At 42.5% G+C, this 22,599-nt stretch overlaps 1 protein-coding gene and 1 long non-coding RNA gene across 2 annotated transcripts in view; one reads left to right on the top strand and one right to left on the bottom strand.

The window, feature by feature from the left end:
- Positions 1-11,796: 11,796 nt before the first annotated feature.
- LOC115604959 lies at positions 11,797-20,920 on the bottom strand. Its single transcript, XR_003990454.1, has 3 exons — positions 20,735-20,920; positions 13,319-13,377; positions 11,797-11,876 (listed from the first exon to the last, which is right to left on the bottom strand). It is a non-coding gene; the product is annotated as an uncharacterized LOC115604959 (long non-coding RNA).
- The window catches only part of LRRK2 (leucine rich repeat kinase 2), a 69,564-nt gene continuing 67,189 nt past the window's right edge, over positions 20,225-22,599 (top strand). Inside the window, exons 1-2 of the mRNA XM_030478633.1 lie at positions 20,225-20,590; positions 20,673-20,758. Of these exons, the coding sequence (XP_030334493.1) occupies positions 20,431-20,590; positions 20,673-20,758 (246 nt within the window). The 5' untranslated portion in view covers positions 20,225-20,430. The remainder of the gene's footprint in view (positions 20,591-20,672; positions 20,759-22,599) is intronic.

Below are 22,599 nucleotides of genomic sequence, written 5' to 3'. Positions count from 1 at the left end.
GTTTTCTGTGTTGACCACCCGTGTATTCAGTAACAGCCAGGGACTTGACCTGCTGAACTGCTGACATTTTTGGTACTGTTCTTGATTTCAACAGCAGTTTTAGCATTATCATCACACTTACTCACTCGAACTGCTCAGCACCAGTACTACTTGTCATGTGCCAGTTATTTTCAACCACTAGCAATAATCTCACACTACTTAGACTGTGCTTCAGTGTTGCTGTCCATGCACCAAGTTAATTCCTTCTCCAGTGAGGCTGCCTCTACTGAAAGTTATGTTCAAAGTCTACTTGAATCACATACTACAGCTGCCCTAGCTTTGTTTCTCACCTCATGCACTTATGAGCCAAGATACTTCTTCACAGGCTAGATGTCAAGCATTTCTTACTCCCATACCTCCACAGGAACAAGACTCTTGCATAGTTACCATCATTATATTGTCACTAGCCAAGATATCAAAAGCCACATATTCACTGAATGGAGAGAGCTGTAAGCTTCAAGCTTTGTTCAAGCATTAGGCATCACATCCATTCAGCTGATTGTCATCCTTAACCAGCTATTAGCTCGAGAAAATGTAATAAACAGAACATGCCCACATGAAGCCATTAGCAAACTACAAAGCTACCACATAGCATTTACACCATTCTTGCATAGGCAAGAAATTAACCTCACTAGGAGAAACTTTGAAAGTTTTCTATAAATAACACCGATTCTCCAGGAAGCAAGGACCCAAAAAGGGCTGAGAGAGCTGAAATGCTTGTTCTGAACTCAATCGCAAGTACATTTCATCTTATCAGAGGTAGTACCATCAACCTTTTGTACTGGTAGACTTTTACACCCACTTCTACACCAGTGCATAGGTATCATTGATATTATTGGCATTTCAGATCAAAAAGGTGGGTTAGGTTTAGGCAGCTATGCTCCAAATACCTCCTCACCCCTTCAGACAAGTGCAAGAGCAGGGAGTGACAGAGCCAAATAAGCAAAGGGCTGGGGAGCAACAACCCCAGGCACCAGCACATGCTGGAGGCCACTCCGCTGGAAAGCAGCTTTCAGAAAATGACCTGAGGAGAATCTGTAAAGAGGATGGAGTGAGACTCTTTTCAGCTGGACCAGAGGCAATGGGCACAAACTGAAACAAGTGATGTTTTTTGAACATCAGGGAACACTTTTTCACTGCAAGGATACCTGACCACTGTCACAGGTTGCCCAGAGAGGTGGTAGAATCTCCCTTCCTGAAGATATACAAAAGTCTGGTCATGGCCTTGGGCAAACAGCTCTAGGTACCCCTGCTTCAGCAGGGGGGTGGAACACATGACCTCCAGAGGTCTCTTTCAATCTCAACCATTTTGCAATACCGTATTTATTGGCTCCCACATTGCTCCCCCGCTTCAGCTTCAGTGAGCCATTGGGACTGTTTCTCATTGTGGTAATATCTTCCATTTCCTCAGCTGCACAGATATTTCAGGACAAATTTCTCCCCAGCATTTGCACAGCGAAGTCCTACAGCACCACACAGATGAGTAAGAACAGACCTGCCAGACGTCAAGGTTTGATCTGAGCAGTCCAAACTTCAGCACTGCTTCCAGGAATTATCATCTCGAAGACTCCCTACACCAAAGTGAATCTTTGTACTTAACAAGTCATTGATATACTTTTCTTCTAAGAATTAATCTAATAATTTTTGGAACAAATGTAAATCTTCAGCATCCACAACGTCCTGTGATAAGCAGTTTCATAGCTAAGTAACATGTTTGATGGATTATATTTTGCATTTGTTTTGAACCTACCACGGGCTGGGTGGCCTTGACACCCACTAATTCTTGCACAAAATGAGGATGGAAGGAGTTCCCTATGCAGATTTTGCCATTCACAGCTTTATACGTGTGTGACCCAGACCGGTTCTCTCTTTGAGACCAAAGAGCCTGGATGAGGGTTCAGCAAACTGTTCCTCATACAGGAATCATTCCATTCCTTGATTAGAAAATCAGCCATCTATTAGACAGAACATTTCCAGTGTCACTATATTCTTCTTGAGATAAGAGGACCAATTACAAAATGTTGAAGATGTCAGTATACCATAGATTTATACAGTAACATATCCATTCAGTGATGAAGAGTTCAAGAAAGAAAAGAGCACAAGCAAAGGATGTTGCTGAGAGGATGATGTTAATTGCATCTGAGCTTCACAATGGAGCATGATGGCTTTAGAGCTGTGAATAAGCTTGGGAAATGCAACATTTCTACACAAGCAGTGAAAAGGAGTCTTGTGACAGAAACAGCAGCTGCAAAGGGAGGAACAAGTAGCATCCACAGAATTTGTTTTAACCATTCATGAGGTAAGTCACAGTGTTGGTGTGCAAGACCATGGAAACAAAAGTTACAGCTGCAATATTTAATGACTTTTCCACTGTTTGTACAATAAAATGTGAACATACAAAGAGTGAGTGAATTTTTGGTCCTCTATGCAGGAAAAAACGTATATATTTTGTGGCACTTTTTTATCAGCAGACATCAGACAAGAGACCAAGAAACTGTCTCTCAGTTATTTTCGTAAACCAGAAGACAAAAAGCCTCCAGATTTTTAGGAAGGCATTCATAAAATCTCCTTGACTACACCAGAGCACACAGGCATGTGCCATTTACAAAAATCCTGGCTACTCTGGTCTGTGGCAGTATTAGCTTTGCTTAAAGTTTGGCAACCACTCAAAATTTACTTATCCTGATTCCACAGAAATGCTCTTCTCATAAAATTTCCACATTTCTTGTATTTTCAGACTGCTACCTTCATCAGTTCTATGCTTCCACTCTTTGCCAAAGCAATTGAAGCCTGAAAAATAGCACGTTAGCACGGAATAGCAGCAGTCACTAGGTTTTCATGGTAACTATCTCCAAAACAAGTTCATTTTATTCAAAGATGTATTCATCAGCAGGAAATGCAGACCTGACAGAAAATATATGGTGCATGAAGCTCTTTCAAATAAACAAAGATTTTAATTTGCTAAAGATAGCTCAACATATTATGGCAATATCAGGAAGCAATACTCACACTGATTATTTGCAGCAACATCTGTAAGCACTGTGCACACTGGGCATTTTTGCCCTAATGAACACTTTAAGGTCTGATACAAGAAATGGAATAGAAAATGAAGTTCTCAGAACAGAACCATGCTTAAAACAAATCCTCAGGTTCACCTCTGATGTTTACAGAGGAAGTGAAGAAACAGTGCAAGTTTGAACAATAAATACAAGGCTAACTACAGTGATTGTTGCAGTGAGTGTAGTAAGGCTGATACATGGATGAATTGCATTAACTTTTCTGTTAGCCTTCTCTGCAGTAACAGGGTAATGTGGACATGCTAATATGGCACATTTAAGTCTCATCTGTGAATTTTTCCATTAGTAAATAAAAAGGAAGGAACAGTAATAATTTTGCCATCAAAAGCAGACTTTAGGGTTTTGGTTTTTTTAATTCCTAAAGAGAAGAAATCTGACAGAAACAATGATAATGGCAAATTACTGTCGTCATAAACATTCTATTAATCTCCCCTTGCAACCTTATACTTGAATTCTGAGCTTATTCTTCTTCTGTCTATGATTCATATATATATTTGTACAACCTAGACTGTTATCCTACAGCCCACCAGTTGTGCACACAAGAGGTGCTCTGCTAACTAAGTTTTGTTTGCAAGAACAGAGATCTGTCATATATTGATTTAACCTCAGCAAGTTGGGGCATACTTATTTTCTGAGATTTCTGGCTTCACAAAGGGCAAATTGTGCCTGACTAACCTGGTGGTCTTCTACAACAGAGTGACTGAATCAGCGACAAATGAAGAGCAACTGAAGTACCTACCTTGACTTATGCAAAGCCTTTGACACAGTCCCTCACAAGATCCTTGTCTGTAAGTTAGAGACATAGACTCTTCTTTGGATAAGAAATTGTCTGGATGGCCATGTCCAAAGAGTTTCAGTCAACAGCTTAATGTCCAAACAGAGATCAGTAACAAGTGATGTCCCTCAGGGGGTGTGCGTCCAGTACTGCTGAATAGCTTCATTAATGACATAGTGGGATTAGTGCATTCCCAGCAAGCCTGCAGATGACACCAAGCCAAGCGGTGCAGCTGATATGCTTAAGGCTGCCATCCAGGGGAACTTTGACAGGCTTCAGGAGTGGGTCCACATGAACCTCATGAAGTACAAGGCCAAGTGAAAGGTCCTGCAACATAGGATAGGGCAGTCACCAGCCCAGGCTCAGGAGTAAATGAATTGAGAGTAGCCCTGCAGAGAAGGATGTAGGGATCCTGGTGGATGAAAAATTAGGTATGAGGCAACAACGTGTGCTCACAGCTTAGAAAGCCAATCATATCCTGGGCTGCATCAAGAAAAGCATGACCAACAGATCGAGGAAGGCGATTCCCCCACTCTATTCTGCTGAGACCCCACCTGGAGTGCTGCTTCCAGCTCCTGAGCCCCAGCACAAGAGACATGGACCTGTTAGAGCAGGTCCAGAGGAGGGCCACAAGGGTGGTCAGGAGGCTGGAGCACCTCTCCTATGAAGACAGGCTGAGAGAGTTTTGTAGCCTGGAGAAGACAAGTCTTCAGGGAGACCTTACTGCAGCCTTTCAACATAGAAAGGGGGCTTATAAGAAAGATGGGAAGGCACTTGTTACCAGGGTGTCTAGTGACAGGACAAGGGCAACAGTTCTAAACTAAAAGAGGGTAGCTTTAGATTAAAGAATAAATCTTTATATGTTTTTATTATAAGGGTGGTGAGGCACTGTCACAGGTTGCCCAGAGAAGCTGTGGCTGCCCCATCCCTGGCAGTGTTCAAGGCCAGGTTGGGCAGGGCTTGGAGCAACCTGGTCTAGTGGAAGGTGGTTCTACCCATGGCAGGGGGGTTGGAACTAGATGATCTTTCAGGGTCCCTTCCAACCTAAACCTTTCTATGATTCTAAAACGGGAGCAAATACTGAAGGACTGGACCAAGGGCAGATTTCACAAGGCATTGAAAACATCTCACTGCTTCAGAATTTGTATCCTCTGGGCACAGAGCCACCAGTAGAGTTAGATCTCTCTCTGGGTTTGTGCATCTATCAGAAGGCCACTTTTTGACTAGAGAGTGTAAAAATCTGTATTCAGTGATAGGCTGATCAAGCACAGAGGTACCCAGAAGGGAGCTTATGCTCTGCATATCGTACCTAGTTGCAGTGTTAAATGCTTGTCCTCAGAGCAGATCTGATAACAACTGAACCTTGAGCTGTTTTCAAGGTGCATCTGGGCCAGCCTTTGAAAACTTGAGCTCTAGGGCAAAGATGAGTGAACTCAACTGCAAGACAAAGTCACCTTCTTTTTACTTAAGAGCACCCTAACTGACCAAATAATTTTTGAATCCTTGTCTACAGGGGCACAGGTCAGAACTCAGGTCCACGACTAGGCACAATTCATCTCAGAATGTGCAGGTATGTGGGCTTACAATGTTGCTATAAATATACAATTACAAGTGAACGTCATGACCTACTATTCAAATCCAATTACTGCAGTGTTTTTGTCATCCTTTGGCCAGAGTAAACTACTGCTTGCAGTTAGTTTTGCATTATGATGTACCTGGAATGAAGTACACTTCATCCAGCAGTGTAAGTAGTTTAACTGTGATAAGTCCTGTAAAATCAAGCTGAATTCAAAGTTCCTGGAGTCTTTGACAGGAAAATGGGAAAAATTTGCATGTGCCATGATCCAGATCTGGATCTGTCCATAGTCTATGTTCCACTACAAATATTGTCCTATATACTTATTTTCAAAAAAGAAAAATCCATTTGTGCCAGAATGATGAAGAAGCTAATTACAGTTTCTTAAATTAAACCTGCTCTGTAACAGATATTTTGGAGGAGTTGGCTATGTTACAAAATGCTTTACAGTCTCCTTTTATGACTCCATCCAAGGCCAAAATCCGATTAATTGCACAGTAAAAACCTTGAACAGTCTCCAGACAAATAGAAAATAGGATATGTCAAAATTGGGCAAATCCAAAAAAAAATCTTCCAGTGCACACATTTCAAAATAGCTCAAAGTGCGATTTTTTACCAATAAAAAGCCTAAATCACAGCATAATTGATCAAATAAAAACAAGACTTATCTACAGCCATTTCCAACCAATGTGATCAAAGGCCGAAAAAGAAAGCTCTAATAACAGTACAGAGGATTTTAACTTTATTTCAGTGGGGCAAGAAATACAGTCACATGAAGAAATATTTTTCTAATAAACCAGCAGTGACATCACTTTGGCCAGGGAGTATTACCATCAACTCTCAGTTTCAAAGACTTTTTAGGCACGGTCTATCCATTGACAAACTACATTCTATACACTATTTTGTGGGAAAAGATTGGCAAAATATAACTGCAGGAAGCTGCACAAAACAAGGCTTTCATTTGTTGCATGGCAGAAAATGAGCAAAACAGTCTTCCCACCAAAAAAGTACTAACTTACAGTGTCACAAATAACTTAGTGTTCAACTATATTTGAAACCCTGTGACAGATTGAAAAGCAATACCGTTCAGCAAGACCAGACCAAGAAACTGTTGCCTGGCTACAATGACTAGCACAAAACTACATGGAACTGAGTAACAATACTAAAATTTTAAGTACAACATAAATGGAGGTTAAGACTAACTGAAATTTCTCATCCACTCCCACACCCTGAATCAGTGTAAAAAGGGCATTTTTTTCTGCTCAGTGATTTTCATAAACATTTTAATCGCTTATAAAACTTCAACTAGTTTTGCTTCACTGACACTTTAAAGAGTTCTGACAAGAATAATTTCTACTAATAATCTAGGTTCAAAGTCTCTGCCCATGTTCATTTTGTCCCAGTTTTTGTCATGAAACAAAAGAATCTAAAAGCATATGAGCTTGACACGAGCCCTGCTGTGCATGAATTCTGACGGATCAAAAGTGAAATGCAAATAATTAATGAAAGTGTGAGAATTTTTAGCATACAACTAAGAGAAGATTGTCCAACTGTGAGATTAGGACTGACTTCCTTTAATAGAATGGAAGTATTTGAGATTTGGGCTTTGCAAATGAGCCATCACTGAGGAAAGAAAATTTTTGCTGTGGAGGAGAGAAATATGGTGTTGTGGCTGCTGTTCATGGGATCCTCTCCAGCACTGGACAAATTTTATTGGGACTAGATTACTCTGGGAGGGAAAAGCAAGGTATTATCAAAGAGTATCTACCAACATTAATCTTGTCGTAAGTACAACTGCTGGCCAACATACTAACACCACAGGAGCTTCTGGAATAGCCTTGCAGTCCCCAAATATTCATTCCTCTCACCTCACTCATGCATCTAAGTATGAACTAATCTTAGCTTGATAACAGATGTGCGAGGATAGCAATTATCAAAAGGTTGAGGCCATATATCTACAAGATTAAGTCCCAATTCACTGATTACAAAAAGCTAAAAAAGAAATTAAAAGTCTTACTGCAGAGAATATTTGCAGGAACTAAATCTCATTTTTCACCATGGAGGAAGGAAGATGTCTGCACAGCAGAGAAAAACAGCTCAGATAACACCCTTAAATAGTACTTGTGACCAAGATTAACGACTACAGTTTGTGGTGTGTGTGACTGTTGGATAACTCTCCAAGAGAAAGCAATGCTGCATCTTGCTATACAAACACATGGCTTCTGTACTCAGCAGTGTTTAAAGGCACTGGCTGCATCAAAAGTGATGGCTGATTATTCAAGCAAGTTCAAAGGAACTCGCCAGGCAGCCTGCACGGGGCAGGGGGAGGGAATAAAATCCAAGTCTGCTATTTCTATCCGGGGGAATAGCAAGAGGGTGACTATCTGCCTTCCTCCTACTCTTTAGGGTGAGAAAAGAAAAATAACTGCAAGGTACTTTGTCACTCATAGCCTGGTCTAAGATCAGGTCTCTACCAAAGCTCAGGACAGGGAAGGGTGGCACGGCCTCTACATCAGGCCCTCACTTGACCGTGCTCCAGCCCTCCAAATGGAATCCCATCCTCCCAGTCAGGCTTGCCTCCCTCTCCTTTATGCAAAGCCTCTTAGCTTCCACAGCACCAAATTTCTTTGATCCTCACATCTTATTGCTGGCCATTCCCACATACCACATGGGCCAGGACTTGAGCACTGGCTTAGGAACACTCATTCCTGAGCACCACAGTGCTCAGATAGACAGGGCTACGGCCAACCCATATGAAAGCCTCATTTTCCTTTCTGTTTAAGAACTCAGCTGAAACAAAGCGTATTTAAATTAGTATTTTTCCATAGTTGACATCTGGCTTTTTTTTCTTCCCCCTCCTTGAAGACATGGCTACAGAAGCGCCACAGGTGCATTCCAAATACATATTTTCTTCCCTGTGATCTTGCAGAGCCCATTGTACACTTTCCTTTCTAGCAGGTCCTGCTTTGAGTCAGTGGACAAGCCCACTACTGCTGTAGGGGAACCAGCTCCTGATAGGACATAGAGCATTACTTGGACTGAAGTGAATGCCAGATCAAGTCTGAGAGAGGCTTAATGACACTGGCAATACCAAGTAAAACAATAAGGACCTTTGTACACAGTACTCGTGTTAACAGCGTGCAAGGGAAAGAAGCAAAATTGTACCATTTCATTTCCAGAGTTGGAATATCACCCACTGATGTGGTAGGAAGCCTGCCAGAAAGCAAACCACTGCTGGTATTGATAACACCAAGACAAATGCACATCACAGCAAGCAGCTGTGCTACTGGAAGCACTCAGTGTTGCACTCTTGATGCCAAAGGCTCTGTTGTCTTTCTCATGAACAGGCCGATACACACACCCTCTTTGGAAAGAGGCAAAAGCACAGAGGACTTGGCACACTTGCCATGAACATTAACAGAGAGATTTGACTTTCTTGTGGCTTGCGGTTTTTATCTTACTGCTAAGATCAGATCAGCCGGTGTAAACAGAATACAAAGTTTTCCATATCACTACCACAGGCAGTATAGGAACTACATAAGCGTGCTGTGTTTATGTACCTCATACCAGTGACAGCAGGCTGAGTATCACATTATACAGCTCACACAGCAATCACAGAATCATAGAATAGTAAGGGTTGGAAAGGACCTTAAGATCATCTAGTTCCAACGCCCCTGCCATGGGCAGGGACACCTTGCCCTAAACCATGTCGCCCAAGGCTCTGTCCAGCCTGGCCTTGAACACCACCAGGGATGGAGCATCCACAACCTCCCTGGGCAGCCCATTCCAGTGCCTCACCACCCTTACTGTAAAGAACTTCTTCCTTGTATCTAATCTAAACTTCCCCTGTTTAAGTTTGAACCCATTACCCCTTGTCCTATAACTACAGTCCCTTTAAGAAAGTGATTTAAGTAGTTTTCATAACTGCAACGTAGTTTCACCACTATAATCAGTTATGCACAGTAGCTGGAAGCCTACCATTAGAAGTTTATATACCATAATGTTTTTCAAATCAGTTTAATAATGCTCTGTCACAGTATTTGACAACGCCATTACATTTTTTTGGATCAGCATTGTGGAAGATCCAAGACGATCACTCCTGGGAGCAGCAGCAGGTCTGGCAAGCACCTGGCCACACTGGAAGAGGGAGGGGAGTGATGCTGCAACAGGATGTGACAGCAGAGCGTGGCCCTCTTACCACATCAGCCCCAGCACAAGTCCTGTCTTGGGGCAGGCACCACTCATGCCTCCAATGGTCTAGTGAAGGACCACAGGAAACAAACACGCCAAATTCAAGCCAGAGATTTTGTGGGCAGTAGGAAGAGTTGTCTGAGTAGGAAGAACAGAGAAGGGAACAAAGGCTGAGGAATCCATACCAGCAGATTTCTGGTTTAATCAAAATTACACAGTGGGCAGAGTTATTCATATGGGTTCAGTATTTAGGCCAGATATATTTTGGCAGTTTAATAGAAAAAAATGTCTTATTGGGTTTGCTGATGACTATAGAATATAAACTTTCCACTTTCTACAAGTCTTTTGAGGGCTAGTAGATCTGTTTTAGTTCTTCCAGAGAATGCGTTGTTGTCCAATATATGTTTTTGCACTAGTTAGAAATCAAAGGCATGAAAAAAGCTCCTGTAAAGAAAATCAGTTTAAATATAAAAAATAAATATTGTAAGCACTCACCAGCTTTGCAAGTGGCTGAAATGATTGACAATTACACAATGAGGGTCCCTATGTCTCTCCAAGCATTCTCGTGCTTTATCAAGTAACTGAAAGGCTCAGCTATCATGTAGCAGGTCCTAGCTTACTACTGAAATAGTATAAAACTTCCAATTCCATTTACCAAGAGGACATGTCTCTAAATTAGCTTCTTATATATTTATTGCCTTTTTCAAATTGAAAATAAATTAAATCCAATAACATTCTCACAGGAATACTAGTTGGTAATGCTCTTACTTAGCCAAGTACTTCTGTTAAAATATTGATTGAAATTGGATTAGCCTTGTCAGCAATTACAGTGGTAAGGTCTGTCATCTCTATTTCATCAGTTAAGGTAGTAGGACTAGTATTAACTTCCTTAATTTTCTTGAGAAAATGAGTATTTAAGTGCTTCAGACTAGTCTAGAGCCAAGAACCTTCTTCCTTACTAAAAACACTGCAGATCAATTCATTAATAAATTAGTAGACAGAGAAGGGAAAAACTATGTTGCTGAATTATGATGTACCTTGGTGACACATTCTTAAATTCTGCTTCAGGAATTTACACTCGTTTGCATCCCTGTCTTCATTTCTACTCTTTATAAAAAGTTGATGACAGATCGACATTATGGTACAATTAAAGAGACCCATAAAAGTTAAATTGGAAAAAGACAGACAAAGCTCTAGACAGGCAAAATGCATCATACCTGGCCCTGTAAACCCACTGATGCTATTTAGTATTAGCTCCAGTTATTAAGAAAATACTTAAAAATGAAATAAATAAGTGAAATAATCCCATGATGAGCAGTGCGACCTAGATCAGACACAGTGAGGGCCTCTAGGTGGTGAGCAGAACCACTTCTGTACACACTGTGGTATAGCTGGGATTGTCTGAACTATAAGAAAGTAGCATAAGGAGAGATAGTACCTTCTAGCAGACCAAACATTGTAAAGTAGACTATATTAAGTAAACCAACAACCAATGTTTCCTCTTATATCCAGGATCTGTGTATTTCAGCCACTCTGAAAGTGTCGATTCTTCCTGGCTCTTGTTTTCATGCACTCAGTGCTGTTTCATCCTCAGCTGTGGGGACCTCCTTTTTAAACCTGCATCCCCCTGCAAGTCGTTCATGGGCAAGTGCTACATTCCCACAGATCAGCTGCTGGTCCTTAACCATCCTCCTCCTCCTCCACCATCTTCAAGATAACCTCAAAGCCAATGGCCAGGAATTTAGGCTTTATGTTGCACCTCCTTAGAAACAAGCCACAAGTTCCACTTACTAGTTGTTCAGCTCGGCTTCTTCCTTAAGCTCTGGTCAAGTGAAAGTTTCACCTCTTTAACAGAAGCTGTTTAATCAGCTGGATACTGTCAGAAAACATCTTTGGTTTCTAATTTGGACACACAAAGCGCATCAGAGATTCAGCAAGAAAGAGCACGAAAAAATATTTGGGCTTTGAAGTACTATAATGCTATCGGCTCTGTTTACATATAGATCTAGTGGTACATGGCAACGCAGCGCACCCCAAAAGATGAGAGGGAAAAGCAGGCAGGAGGAAGACAGGAATTTCAGGAAAGGTGGAGGGCAGGAACTCCAGGACTCACCTTTCTTTTGAGCAAATCCAGGTCTTCTCTGGCCTCTCCCGGAAAAACTAGCATAGTTTCAAGCAGCCTTAGTTTAACTTCGAGGACCCACAGACCAAAGGATTCCTAGAATGCATATTACTGTATTAGAAGTACACCCACCACTAGGTGTCAGCCCAAATTAAGGCTAAATTATATTTGTATTAAATATACAAATTTATTTTAAAAGACATCTCACTTTCATTATACTTTGAGCCTCTAACTCATGGAAATATTCATACACACATATAACACTCTTATGCTGACTTTAAAGAACAAACCTGATTTGCAGAAAAGCATACTGTCAAATACCTAGAACCTTTTGGAAACTCAAGTAGGGCACCTGCTTTTGCAAAGCATTTCATAGAACCATTTAGGTTGGAAAAGACCTTTAAGATCATCAAGTCCAACCATTAACTTAGCACAGCCAAGCCCACCGCTATACCATCTACACATCTTTTAAATACTTCCAGGTTTGGACGTGTTTCCCTGGGCAGCCTGTTCCAATGCTTGACAACCTTTTCCATGAAGAATTTTCTCCAATCTAAACCTCCTGTGGCACAACTTGAGGCCATTTCCTCTCATCCTATTGCTTGCTACTTGGCAGAAGAGACTGACACCCACCTTGCTACAACCCCTTTCAGGTAGTTGTACAGAGCAATAAAGTCCCCCCTGAGCCTTCTCTTCTCCAGACTAAACAATCCCAGTTCCCTCAGTCGTTCCTCATCAGACTTGTGCTTCAAGCCCTTCACCAGCTTCATTGCTCTTCTTTGGACCCACTCCAGTACCTCAATGTCTTTCTTGTAGTGAGGGGCCCAGAACTGAACACAGGATCAGAGGTGCAACCTTACCACTGCTGAGCACTGGGGGATGACCACTGCCCTAGTCTTGCTGGCCACACTATTGCTGATACAGGCCAGGATGCATCAGCCTTCTTGCCCACCTGGGCACAAGGTGGCCCATGTTCCATGGCTGTTGACCAACACATCCAGATCCTTTTCCACCAAGCAGCTTTCCAGCCACTCTTCCCCAAGCCCGTAGCACTGCATGGGGCTGTTGTGACCCAAGTGCAGGAACCGGCACATTGCCTTGTTGAACCTCCTACAATTGGCCTCAGCCCACCAATCCAGCCTGCCCAGATCCCTCTGCAGAGCCTTCCTACCCTCCAGCAGATCAACACTCCCACCCAATCTGGTGTTGTCTGCAAACATACTGAGGGTGCACTCAATCCCCTCGTCCAGATTACTGATAAAGATAAAAATTGGCCCAAATACTGATCCCTGGGGAACACCATTTGTGACTGGCTGCCAACTGGATTTAACTCTATTCATCATAACTCTTTGGGCCTGGCTGTTCAGCTTTTTACCCAGCAAAAACACCCAAGCCCATCTGTTTGGAAGTTGTGGAGATGAGGCACCTTCACATAGAGAGAGAAGCAAACAAGCTTGGGCCCACGGAAATGCTTCATCTTTTTAAAAATCAAAGTCCTGACAACTAAAACATGAGCTGAAAAGGTCAGAGAAGCATACCTGCCCTGCCACTTTTTTCTGAAGCGACGAATCCATTACCACCACAGAGCCCCTGCTGGCTACAAGATAAAAGCAGATAGACCGTTAATCAGCATTTTGTCCAGGACAGAATCAAATAACTGTCATATCACTTCTGAACAGATCCTGTCTGAGCACCTTCTGTCGTTCAAATTAACACGACCCCCACTCCATTGCAGAGCTTAGAACACACAGGACAGGGATGTTACACAGGGAAAAATGTTTATTCAGAGTATTATGCTTTCAGTCATAAATATGCATGGGCTCTTCAAAGCAGACTTCAAAAACAAAACAGGTGGTTATGAAGTCTCCTGTAGTTAAATTTTCATTCCCTTCTCTAAGGGGAGTATAATGAGACAAAACTGAATGTGGAAAAATGGACCTGACTGACATTGTGCTCTGTCAGAAAGAGCTTGCAGCAGAGTCCCCAGGTAACACCTAACACAGCCTCTGCCGGCTCACCACTGATGTAAAGCATTGCAAATAAAACAGAGGGCAAGAGAGCAGGAGCAAATACATACAAAAAACCCAACCAGAACTAGCAATGGTCCGGCAAAAAGAACTGTTCCAGAAGACCACCTTCCTTTCCAACTAATGCAGAAAAACCAGCCTGCAGTCTTTCCTTGCACACAGCCTCCCTCTCCTGTTGAAAAGAGGAAGCTTCGGTTCTGAAACACACTTGTTTGTATCACATTGCAACATACAGTCCTTTCACAACTGACAGTCTCTCTGTGTTTCCTGATCTCTCATGCTATAAGCATCACAGAACATTCAAATCAGTGTCAACACTGAAGCTGGGAAGGATGAAGAAATGAGGGAACTGCTACACAACTGATGGCAATAACTAATCTGAGATGACTGATATCAAGGACAGAATGAATTCAAACATAAGTGGGAAATTTTATTCCCAACATGATAACGGATGCAGCTAAGAGGGAAAAGGCCCAAGATGGGAAAATGATTCTCAGAAGAGGCAGAGAATGGGATGAGCCTCAGACCCAGACCCCAGTCACAACCCAGACAAAATGTTCATGGGGGGTGGGTATACATTGATTGTTGTATACAATTGGTTTCTGCCATACTATTGATTGTTACTGCTTAATTGATTGCTGATGATTTGTAATAGCTTCTATTCAATTTCTCAGTCATAGGTGTACTTGCTAGTAACAATTTCTGTGGTATTTGTGGCAACCTGTGAGAAAGTAGAGAAATACAGAGGATAAAAGCCTACACGTCCTCATGCATTACAGAATCCTACAAACCCACAGTTGTAATCTCTGCACACCTTCAGGCCAGGTAACCCTTCAGGTTGTGATATGCTCTCAGGGAGTAGCAAGAACCAGCTGCTCTGCAAGGAGAGCTGAGCACTGAAGGCAGACAGCAGTGACCTCCCCAGCAAGGGCAAGGTAAGTCTGTGGCAGAACTGCACCCAGAGACAGGAATCTGGGCAGATATTGGGCAAATATCACCCAGCAAGTCCCTAGTGATGAGGCAGGTCCAAGGCCAAGCCAGGAAGCTGAACCACAGGCCCAGGTCAGAATCAAGTTGGTTTGAGACTGGAACAGACATAGCTGCCACACAGCTGTAATGATTCAGGGGCCAGCAGTAAACCCTCAGCTTAAAAGCAGCTCCCAAGGGAAAGCTTCAAAGTGCTTTTCTGATGAGGTGCTGAAGATGTTAAAATGCAGAATAGCTGAGCAGAACAAAATTGCTATCTGACAAATTAGGATGGTCAGGAAGGTAACACTAAGTAACTGCCCCTTATCCAAAAAGGCATTACATGTTAACACACACATATTCCTCCTGAGCAGAAAAAACACCAGGGTCTTTCAAGCCAAATGAAAACTATGTCATTCAAGTCCTGATTCTTCATTTTACATTATGAGCATTACTACAGTGCTAAAGACATCAGGAAGGCACTTGTTTCTATATTGTATAGTAACATTCACAGAAGAATTATAGCCCATTCTGCCTTTTTCAAGGCTGCACAGTTAACACAGGCACATAAGTATGTGGTCCTGGCTGCAGAATGACATGCAGGTCTGGGGAATATTTAGAGGCATAAGGCCTTGCCTATTAGAAAATTGGTTTGGTTTTTGGTGGCGTTTTTTGTTTGGGTTTTTTCTTGCTACCACCAGTGCAAGGCCTATGTGGGAAAGCATTACAGGTATAAAAGGCTGGAAGTGTACAATGTGCTATGAGCAGATCATAGACAAAACTCCAGCACCAGGGCTTCACGTGTGCAGGAAGGCAGGGCTACATGTTCTGTGACAGAATGCATGCAGAAATGCACGGTATATACACGAAGTTACGTTTTTGCCACACAGTACTGGAAGTACCAAGAGTATGAAGAGATAAAAAGGCAAGCCGACAGTTTAAAGGGATACCTGCCTTCTGGACTTTATTCAGTTGCTTATAGGCAAAAGTTTGAGGCTTTCCTAGCATGTGACACCAAAGGCTACTTCACTTTTACCTTGTGCTCATCAGAGCACTATATGATAGTATTTAAGAAGAGGAGGTTGCAATCTCTTTACTTTTCCCCGCTCAGGAGGAATGAAGATAGCTCTATCACAGACATATAAATGGGAATATTGAAACTGATAATAGAATCACTAAATTAATATGTGTAAGACCGGAACAAGTTGTAAAAGGGGGAAGAAATATGCATACAAAACTACCAGGAACTGTGCTGAGAAACCTCAAGATTAAAAGGCTCAGGGAGATTCTTATCAATGTTGGGTAGTTCCTGATAGCAGAAAGTAAAGACAACAGAGTAAAGCTTTGCTCAGCGGTGCCCAGCAGCAGGATGAGCACAAACTAAAATACAGGAAACACTTAAGCACAAAAAGATTTACTGGGGGGTGGTCAAACACTACCATAGGCTGCCCAGAAAGCCTTCAGACCATGGAGACGCTCAAAACACAACTGAACATAGGCCTGAGCAACGTGCACTAAATGACCCTGCTCTGAGCAGGGGTGGACTAAATAGTCTCTAGAAGTTGCTGCCAACCTCAGCTCTTCTGTGATTTTGAGATTAATTAGTGTTGAATATTAACTTGACAATGAAATAACAATGTTAAAGCCTAAAATAAGCATGTAAAACTCAAAAGTCAAAAAGAAGCAGCTTCCAGGTCCCTTTTACATACAGATAAAACTTAAGCTCAGTGAAACAGCAGAAGTCACAATGCCACATTGTCAGGTTGATGTGTGGAAATTAGCTGTCACAACTGGGAAAATATCAATACAATATCAGAAAACAGCCAGTAAAAACACACAATCTTCATAACTATCTTTTTTTCTTTTTGCATGCAAGAAAGGTCAGGATCAAGTTATGTAAGCTTAAAAAAACAGAAGTAAAAGTAACAGTTCAGCTGTCACAAGAGGTCAGGTCACAGTATTCAGATTCTGTTGAACACACCAATATGAACAATTGTCTTTACATTGCCAACTGCTCCATAGATTTCACAAAGCCAATAAAATTTAGAATGAAGATTAGTAACAGAAGGTCAGTCTACTTCTCCCTCCCATCGCTCTATGGGACATGGGGGAAGCTTCTAGCAGCTTCTCACAGAAGCTACCCCTGCAGTCCCTCTGCTACCAAAACCTTGCCATGCAAACCAAATACAATTGATTACAGGTTTTTTTGTTTATAATACTGTCTAAGCTCATGCACTACTATAATTTGCTTTTCGCATCTCTTGTGCCTTCCACAGGGACACCTTTCATCCATGTAAAAAAAAAAAAAAGAACACAAAAAGCAAAAGACAAAAACAACTAAAAACAAACCCAAAACATAAGATAGCATCTTGGTACAGACTGAGGAATCTTGAAGTAGTAAGTACAGATTTGACTTATCAGTTTTTATATTGCATACTGCTGCCAAAAGCCCATTACATACACATGTAATGAAATAAGGCATAAAGCAGAAGTGGTTGCACCAAGTGCATGTGGTCAGACATTAACATTCATACAGTCATTACAAATAAGCTGGTGAATCCTAACAGTGAAATTAGGCAAGAAAAGACTTCCCATTGTATGTGTGTTAAAATGACAATTACCAAGGTGAAACCCAAACATTCATATTGTTCTATATTCTCTCTACAAGCCAAATTTCAGTCTTCAAGTTTTGTTTGATATTCCACACAACTCCACATTACCTCAAAGTGTTCACAAGTCACAGCAAGAAAGGAAAAGCAAGGTGGCCTAAAACATTAGGAATGCCATTGATAGTGCCACCATCAAGCAGTAAGGACCCAGTTTATTTGAATAAGTGTGTCAACTCCAGGGATCTCTGCTGTCATGCAATTTTGCAGCTGTAATACAAGCATGCAAAAGCTGGAGGTAGACATCTGTTCTTACACATTATCAGGCAGAACAGTTTGTTAGTCTCGGCTATGTTCACACGTCATGTTATGTCTTTATAGCTGTCTAGATGGTCACACAGCAGAGATTATATATTACTTCACGGGTATTAGTAGTCCCATCTGAGTCTAAGAGGATAAATACAGAACAGTCCAAACTGGGTAGTTTGCTACCAATCTCATTAAAAACAAAAAGCAGAAATAATAATTTTACACCCAAAGCACCCGGCCTCAAGAATGAACCAGCTGCTACAGAAATCTGGCAAATTTCATAAAAAAAAAAACATGAAAAGGAAACCTCAAGGGAACACAAGTGCTTGGAAGTGAAAGTCATCTGGAACTTAAGCAGCAACAAGGGAGGTGGAATGACAACAAAACCCCTTGACGCCTAACTAGGCCATGCTGAAGAAATTGCAGTTGAGATCTCTTGAGAGTCTGAAAAGAGATCTTTAAATGTATAAATCAAGGTTACACTTTAGCGCTAATCTTTGCTTTCTCTTTCTAGTCATCGATCTCATAGCCTGGCCTTAAGTTTGCTAAGCAGCTGACAGTTGTTTGGGAGAGTTGACCAGAAAAAACTAACACAGAAAAGGTTCTAAAAGCAGCAAACCAGAAACTATAATATACACAATCTCAAGTGGTCCAGCACACAGAGAACAACATAATTCAGGAGAAAGGCCTGGTAGCCAACTTTCTTTAAAGAAATCCACAACATTTTACCACTTATATTCACTGAAACTCTAATGCATAACTCTTCTTTGTTCATTCTTCTAGAAACCACAATGCAAAGAAGTCCAGAGCAGCCACTGCTCTGCTAAATGCACAAACCAGCCTCAAACTCAGGTTAAGATCAAGATTTGAAAGTTGTATGTATTAGTATGACTATCAGTATCACTAGTTGTAACTAGCAACAGGCATTTCCAATCTGCGTGAACTACTTTAAAAATCTTTTGCTTAAGTCTGGTAATGACTACAGCTTTGCAGATACTGGAGAAAGCCAATTCCTGATATAACCTCACAGACTGTATTTGCATTCCTGCTATTTGCAAGATAGAAGAATCTTGTCAAAACTGCAGGAAGCCAGCAATGAGGCTTTAAATCTAGAACATAAATTTTTAAATTTTTCTTTGTGCTTGAATTACTCCTGCTGCAGAAAGACGCCTTTCAAGTGAAACTAATCCATTTAATTCAAGTAATTCTTGGTTTACTCTAGATGTAATGTGTTCCACACATGTCAAACTATGAGTCATTACTTCACAAAACTATCTCACATTCATATTTATTTTCCAATGTTTTAGAGAGGAAGAAACTAGCTCACCATTTACAAAGCGCAGTCCTAGTTAACAGGCTTTAATCGGGATGCCACACAAAAGCTCCTTTATGCACAAAAGCCTAAGAATGATGATGACAGCAACGCACAAGACAAGACCAGAGAGAGTTTATCCAGGACCATGTGGCTTCAGAGGCATTACTAAATGCTGTTTCTTAAAGTTTATTTTGAGAAATTAATTACTGACCTGTAAACCAGCTAATTTAATGAACATTATGTATCTCTATTAACCGAACACTGCAGTCTAAGCAAAAGCTTAAAGTCAGTCCATACTCCCATCAGGATTCCCCAAACTACATTTGCCTAACAGAAGTCCAGTTCAACTAAAGAGTTTACTCCCTTAATTATTACATGCAAGTTCTTTATGTAACATATTATACTGATACTACCTTTCTAATCAAGAATTGTTTTAAAAAGCGATTAGTAGTCTCCTACTCACACACCACTATCTTGGAAGGGCAGCAGAGGTACCAGAAATATTGCCAGACCTCAGGAAGATTGCATCAACCGCCAATGAAGCAACGCATGCACACAGCAAGAGAACCTTCTTATCTCCAAACAGCAATCTCTCTCACTACAAGGCTCGGGAGGAAATCTGACCTTCTAAGTGCCACAAAGGTTTGCTTCAAACAAACCCACAGACCTGAGCCCACAGGGCCAAACCACTCCAGAGCACATGCCACCCTCACAGAGGTGAGCTACAGCTTCACCTCAGTGGCCAGAGCAGCCTTAGGAGCTCAGCTCCCCCTCCACGTCCCCTGGCCCCTCACAGACCCACCATGTAAGCTGACAACCCAAACGCCACGAGGCCAGGATGCACCCCACCAGCGCAGGGAACTGCACATTGGGTACATACATTGCCTATAGCTGCTTCCCGCCTACTGCCTCACCTAGCAGACCACTATATATATATAAATATATACGTATTTTCTCCCTCAACAACGCCAAAAAGGGAAGCCACCTCCCTCACTACCGAGGGACTCCCCACTCCCACACCAGACCACACTAATCCCAGCCACCAGCTCACCCGCCAGACCCTTTTATAGCGCGGAAAAGCAGTACGGGGCGGAACCTGGGCTCCAGCTCTGCGACTGTCTTGGACAGCATTGCTGTCAATCACGGGAACGGGCACCCTGCCAGCCGCCTGGCCCCCTTCGTCGGCCCCTCGCTTAAGTGACTCGGGCTCCCCCTGGGGGCAGCGGCGGTGGGTCCGTGAGGGCTGACCCGTCCCCGTGTCCCCGGCGCGGCGGGAGGGAGGGGCGGGTCGAAACCGCCCGGTGAGGCCGGACGGCACTGCGAGCGCGGCGGCGGCACAGGCCCGCGCCGGTCAGCCCTCGTCCCCGCGGGCCGCGGTGGCCGGCGGATGGGGTGAGGCGCCCGCCGCGGCGGGCAGCGGGTCGGCCATGGCCAGCGCCGGCCCTGAGGAGGGGGAGGTAGCGGCGAGGGAGGAACAAGCCCTAAGGAAGCTGGTCGTCCGGCTCCAGAACGTCCAGGAGAGGAAGCGGCTGGAGACGCTGGTGCAGACCCTGAGCGACCTGCTGGAGCTGGCAGCCCGGCAGAGCGGTAAGGCGCGGGGGGCCCTGCCCGGCCCTGCCCGGCCCTGCCCCGCCGGTGGCTAACGCGGCCTGTCCCTGTCCCCCCACAGCCCCCCGGCTCTTCAGCGGCAAAAACGTCCACGTGCCCCTGCTGCTGGTGGTGGACCTGTACCCGAGGGCGGCGGGCGTGCAGCAGGTAAGGGCGCCAGGTCCGCGCCGCTCCGGGTTTGCTCCTTGTGACGAGCCGAGCCCGCAGTCCTTTCCCGGCATAAAAGTTACTGTTCGGCTTGTTTGTTTCTTTTTAACTTGCTGTCGTCCGGGCCTCTTCATGAAGTGCTGCTGGTCTGTAGCAGGGCGCTGTATCCGCCCGCATTTAAAGGGACAAGCGTTCCAGCTTGCTGCGGGTACCATTCGTTGCATTTCTATCTAAACGGCAGAATAAGGTGAAGTACAAAATAACAAATAAGCAATGTGAACACTGTATGACATAGGCTTTTAAATTGCCAGTAATGTTATCTAATGTATTTTCGAAGTGACAGTGTTGAATTCTGACATGGTCAGACAAACTTCTGAAAAGCAGAATTTTGCAATATGAATTCATGCATCTGCAGCCCTATCCTGGAGAGCTGTACTGGCCCGGTTATTTTTTTGGAGGGGGGAGGGCGATTCTTTTAGGTAAGAGCAGGTTCGTAACTTTAAGGTTCTACTTGGCTGTTCCTGTAAGTTAACATTGGCCCATTTAGATTAGGTGTGGCACTTGAACGATTTGATGTTATGGTACAGCTGCCAGACTTGTCATGTGGAACAGCTCCTTCCTGGCAGGTATATATTAAATTTCTGACTATGTTACGCTTAAAGGATGTCTATAAGCTCCAGATTTCTGTGCAACTCACTTGATTTTTATTTTTTTTTTCCCTAATTTTATTAAGCCCATTTGTATGGTTACAATATTTTTGGCATCTTTTACTTTTTTTCAATTCGAATAGAAGGCAAAACATAAACTCTATTGCAAATGCCTCTTAACCAATAATATATTGTAAGGCGGGGCTCTTTTGTCTAGTAGAACTTAGCTAGAGGTCAAAAGATTAAAATATGAAATTGTACATGTGTAGTGATTATCCTGGAATAACAGTGATCCCAGGTTTCCTTTGAAGATTACGTATCTGTGCAGACTGAAGTTTTAACTTATTTTACAGTTCAATTGTCAGGTCATTAAGAAATACAGGATGAATCAGCAGTTATTTTCAGGATAAGGCATATTTTGTACATAACAATTTGCAAAACCACTGCCCAGAAGTTTAGATGAGGAAGTAAAAATTATGAAATCCAACCGCCATCAGAAGTGGGTGTGAAATGACAGCACAAGAGTCTGCACGAGGAAGATAGTGATTGTTTAATTTTCATTTTAACCGTGTTAAAGTGCCTCACTGATTTAATATAGAATTTCAAACTGAGTTTACTCTTCTCTCTGCCTACACTTGCAGTTGTAACAGTGCTTCAGTTTAGACGTTTTAGAGCTCCTTTGCATTATTACATGTTAAAGTGTGAAATTCATAGCCAATGCAAAGCTCAAATGCTGTTCTTCACAAAAATGTCATAGGCAGCTCTTCCTTCACATTCAGCTGTGATGTTTACAAACATCCACAATATGTTAGTAGAGCTCTGTCTTCTTGCTTCACTCGCTGTGATTCATTTACAGTCTTTGTAAATACACAATTCTCACTTTATAGCAGCAGTGGAGTAATATAGTCCTCATTTCAGCGCAGTCTTTTCACACTACTAATGAATTTTCATTGAATAAACGCGTTAATCAACCTTTTGGTTTTGTAATAAATTTGGCTCCCATAAGAGAATAAACACAGTAAGAGATATATCTGAAGTGAGGATTTTCTTTCCCTCTCCTCCTTAACTGCTTTCAAAGCATCATGTTGTGCTGCTGTTCCACTGGCTTGTGTGGAGTAAGTTTGCTTAGCCCTGCAAACTTCTTTAGAAGTAGGAAGGTACCAGGCTGGAAAGTCAATAGTTCCTTAAAGTAAA

This window comes from Strigops habroptila, chromosome 3 (assembly GCF_004027225.2).
Source record: "Strigops habroptila isolate Jane chromosome 3, bStrHab1.2.pri, whole genome shotgun sequence".
Lineage (NCBI taxonomy): Eukaryota > Metazoa > Chordata > Aves > Psittaciformes > Psittacidae > Strigops > Strigops habroptila.
Note: the sequence above shows the minus strand (reverse complement) of the source record. Positions and strands in the feature narration are given on the sequence as shown.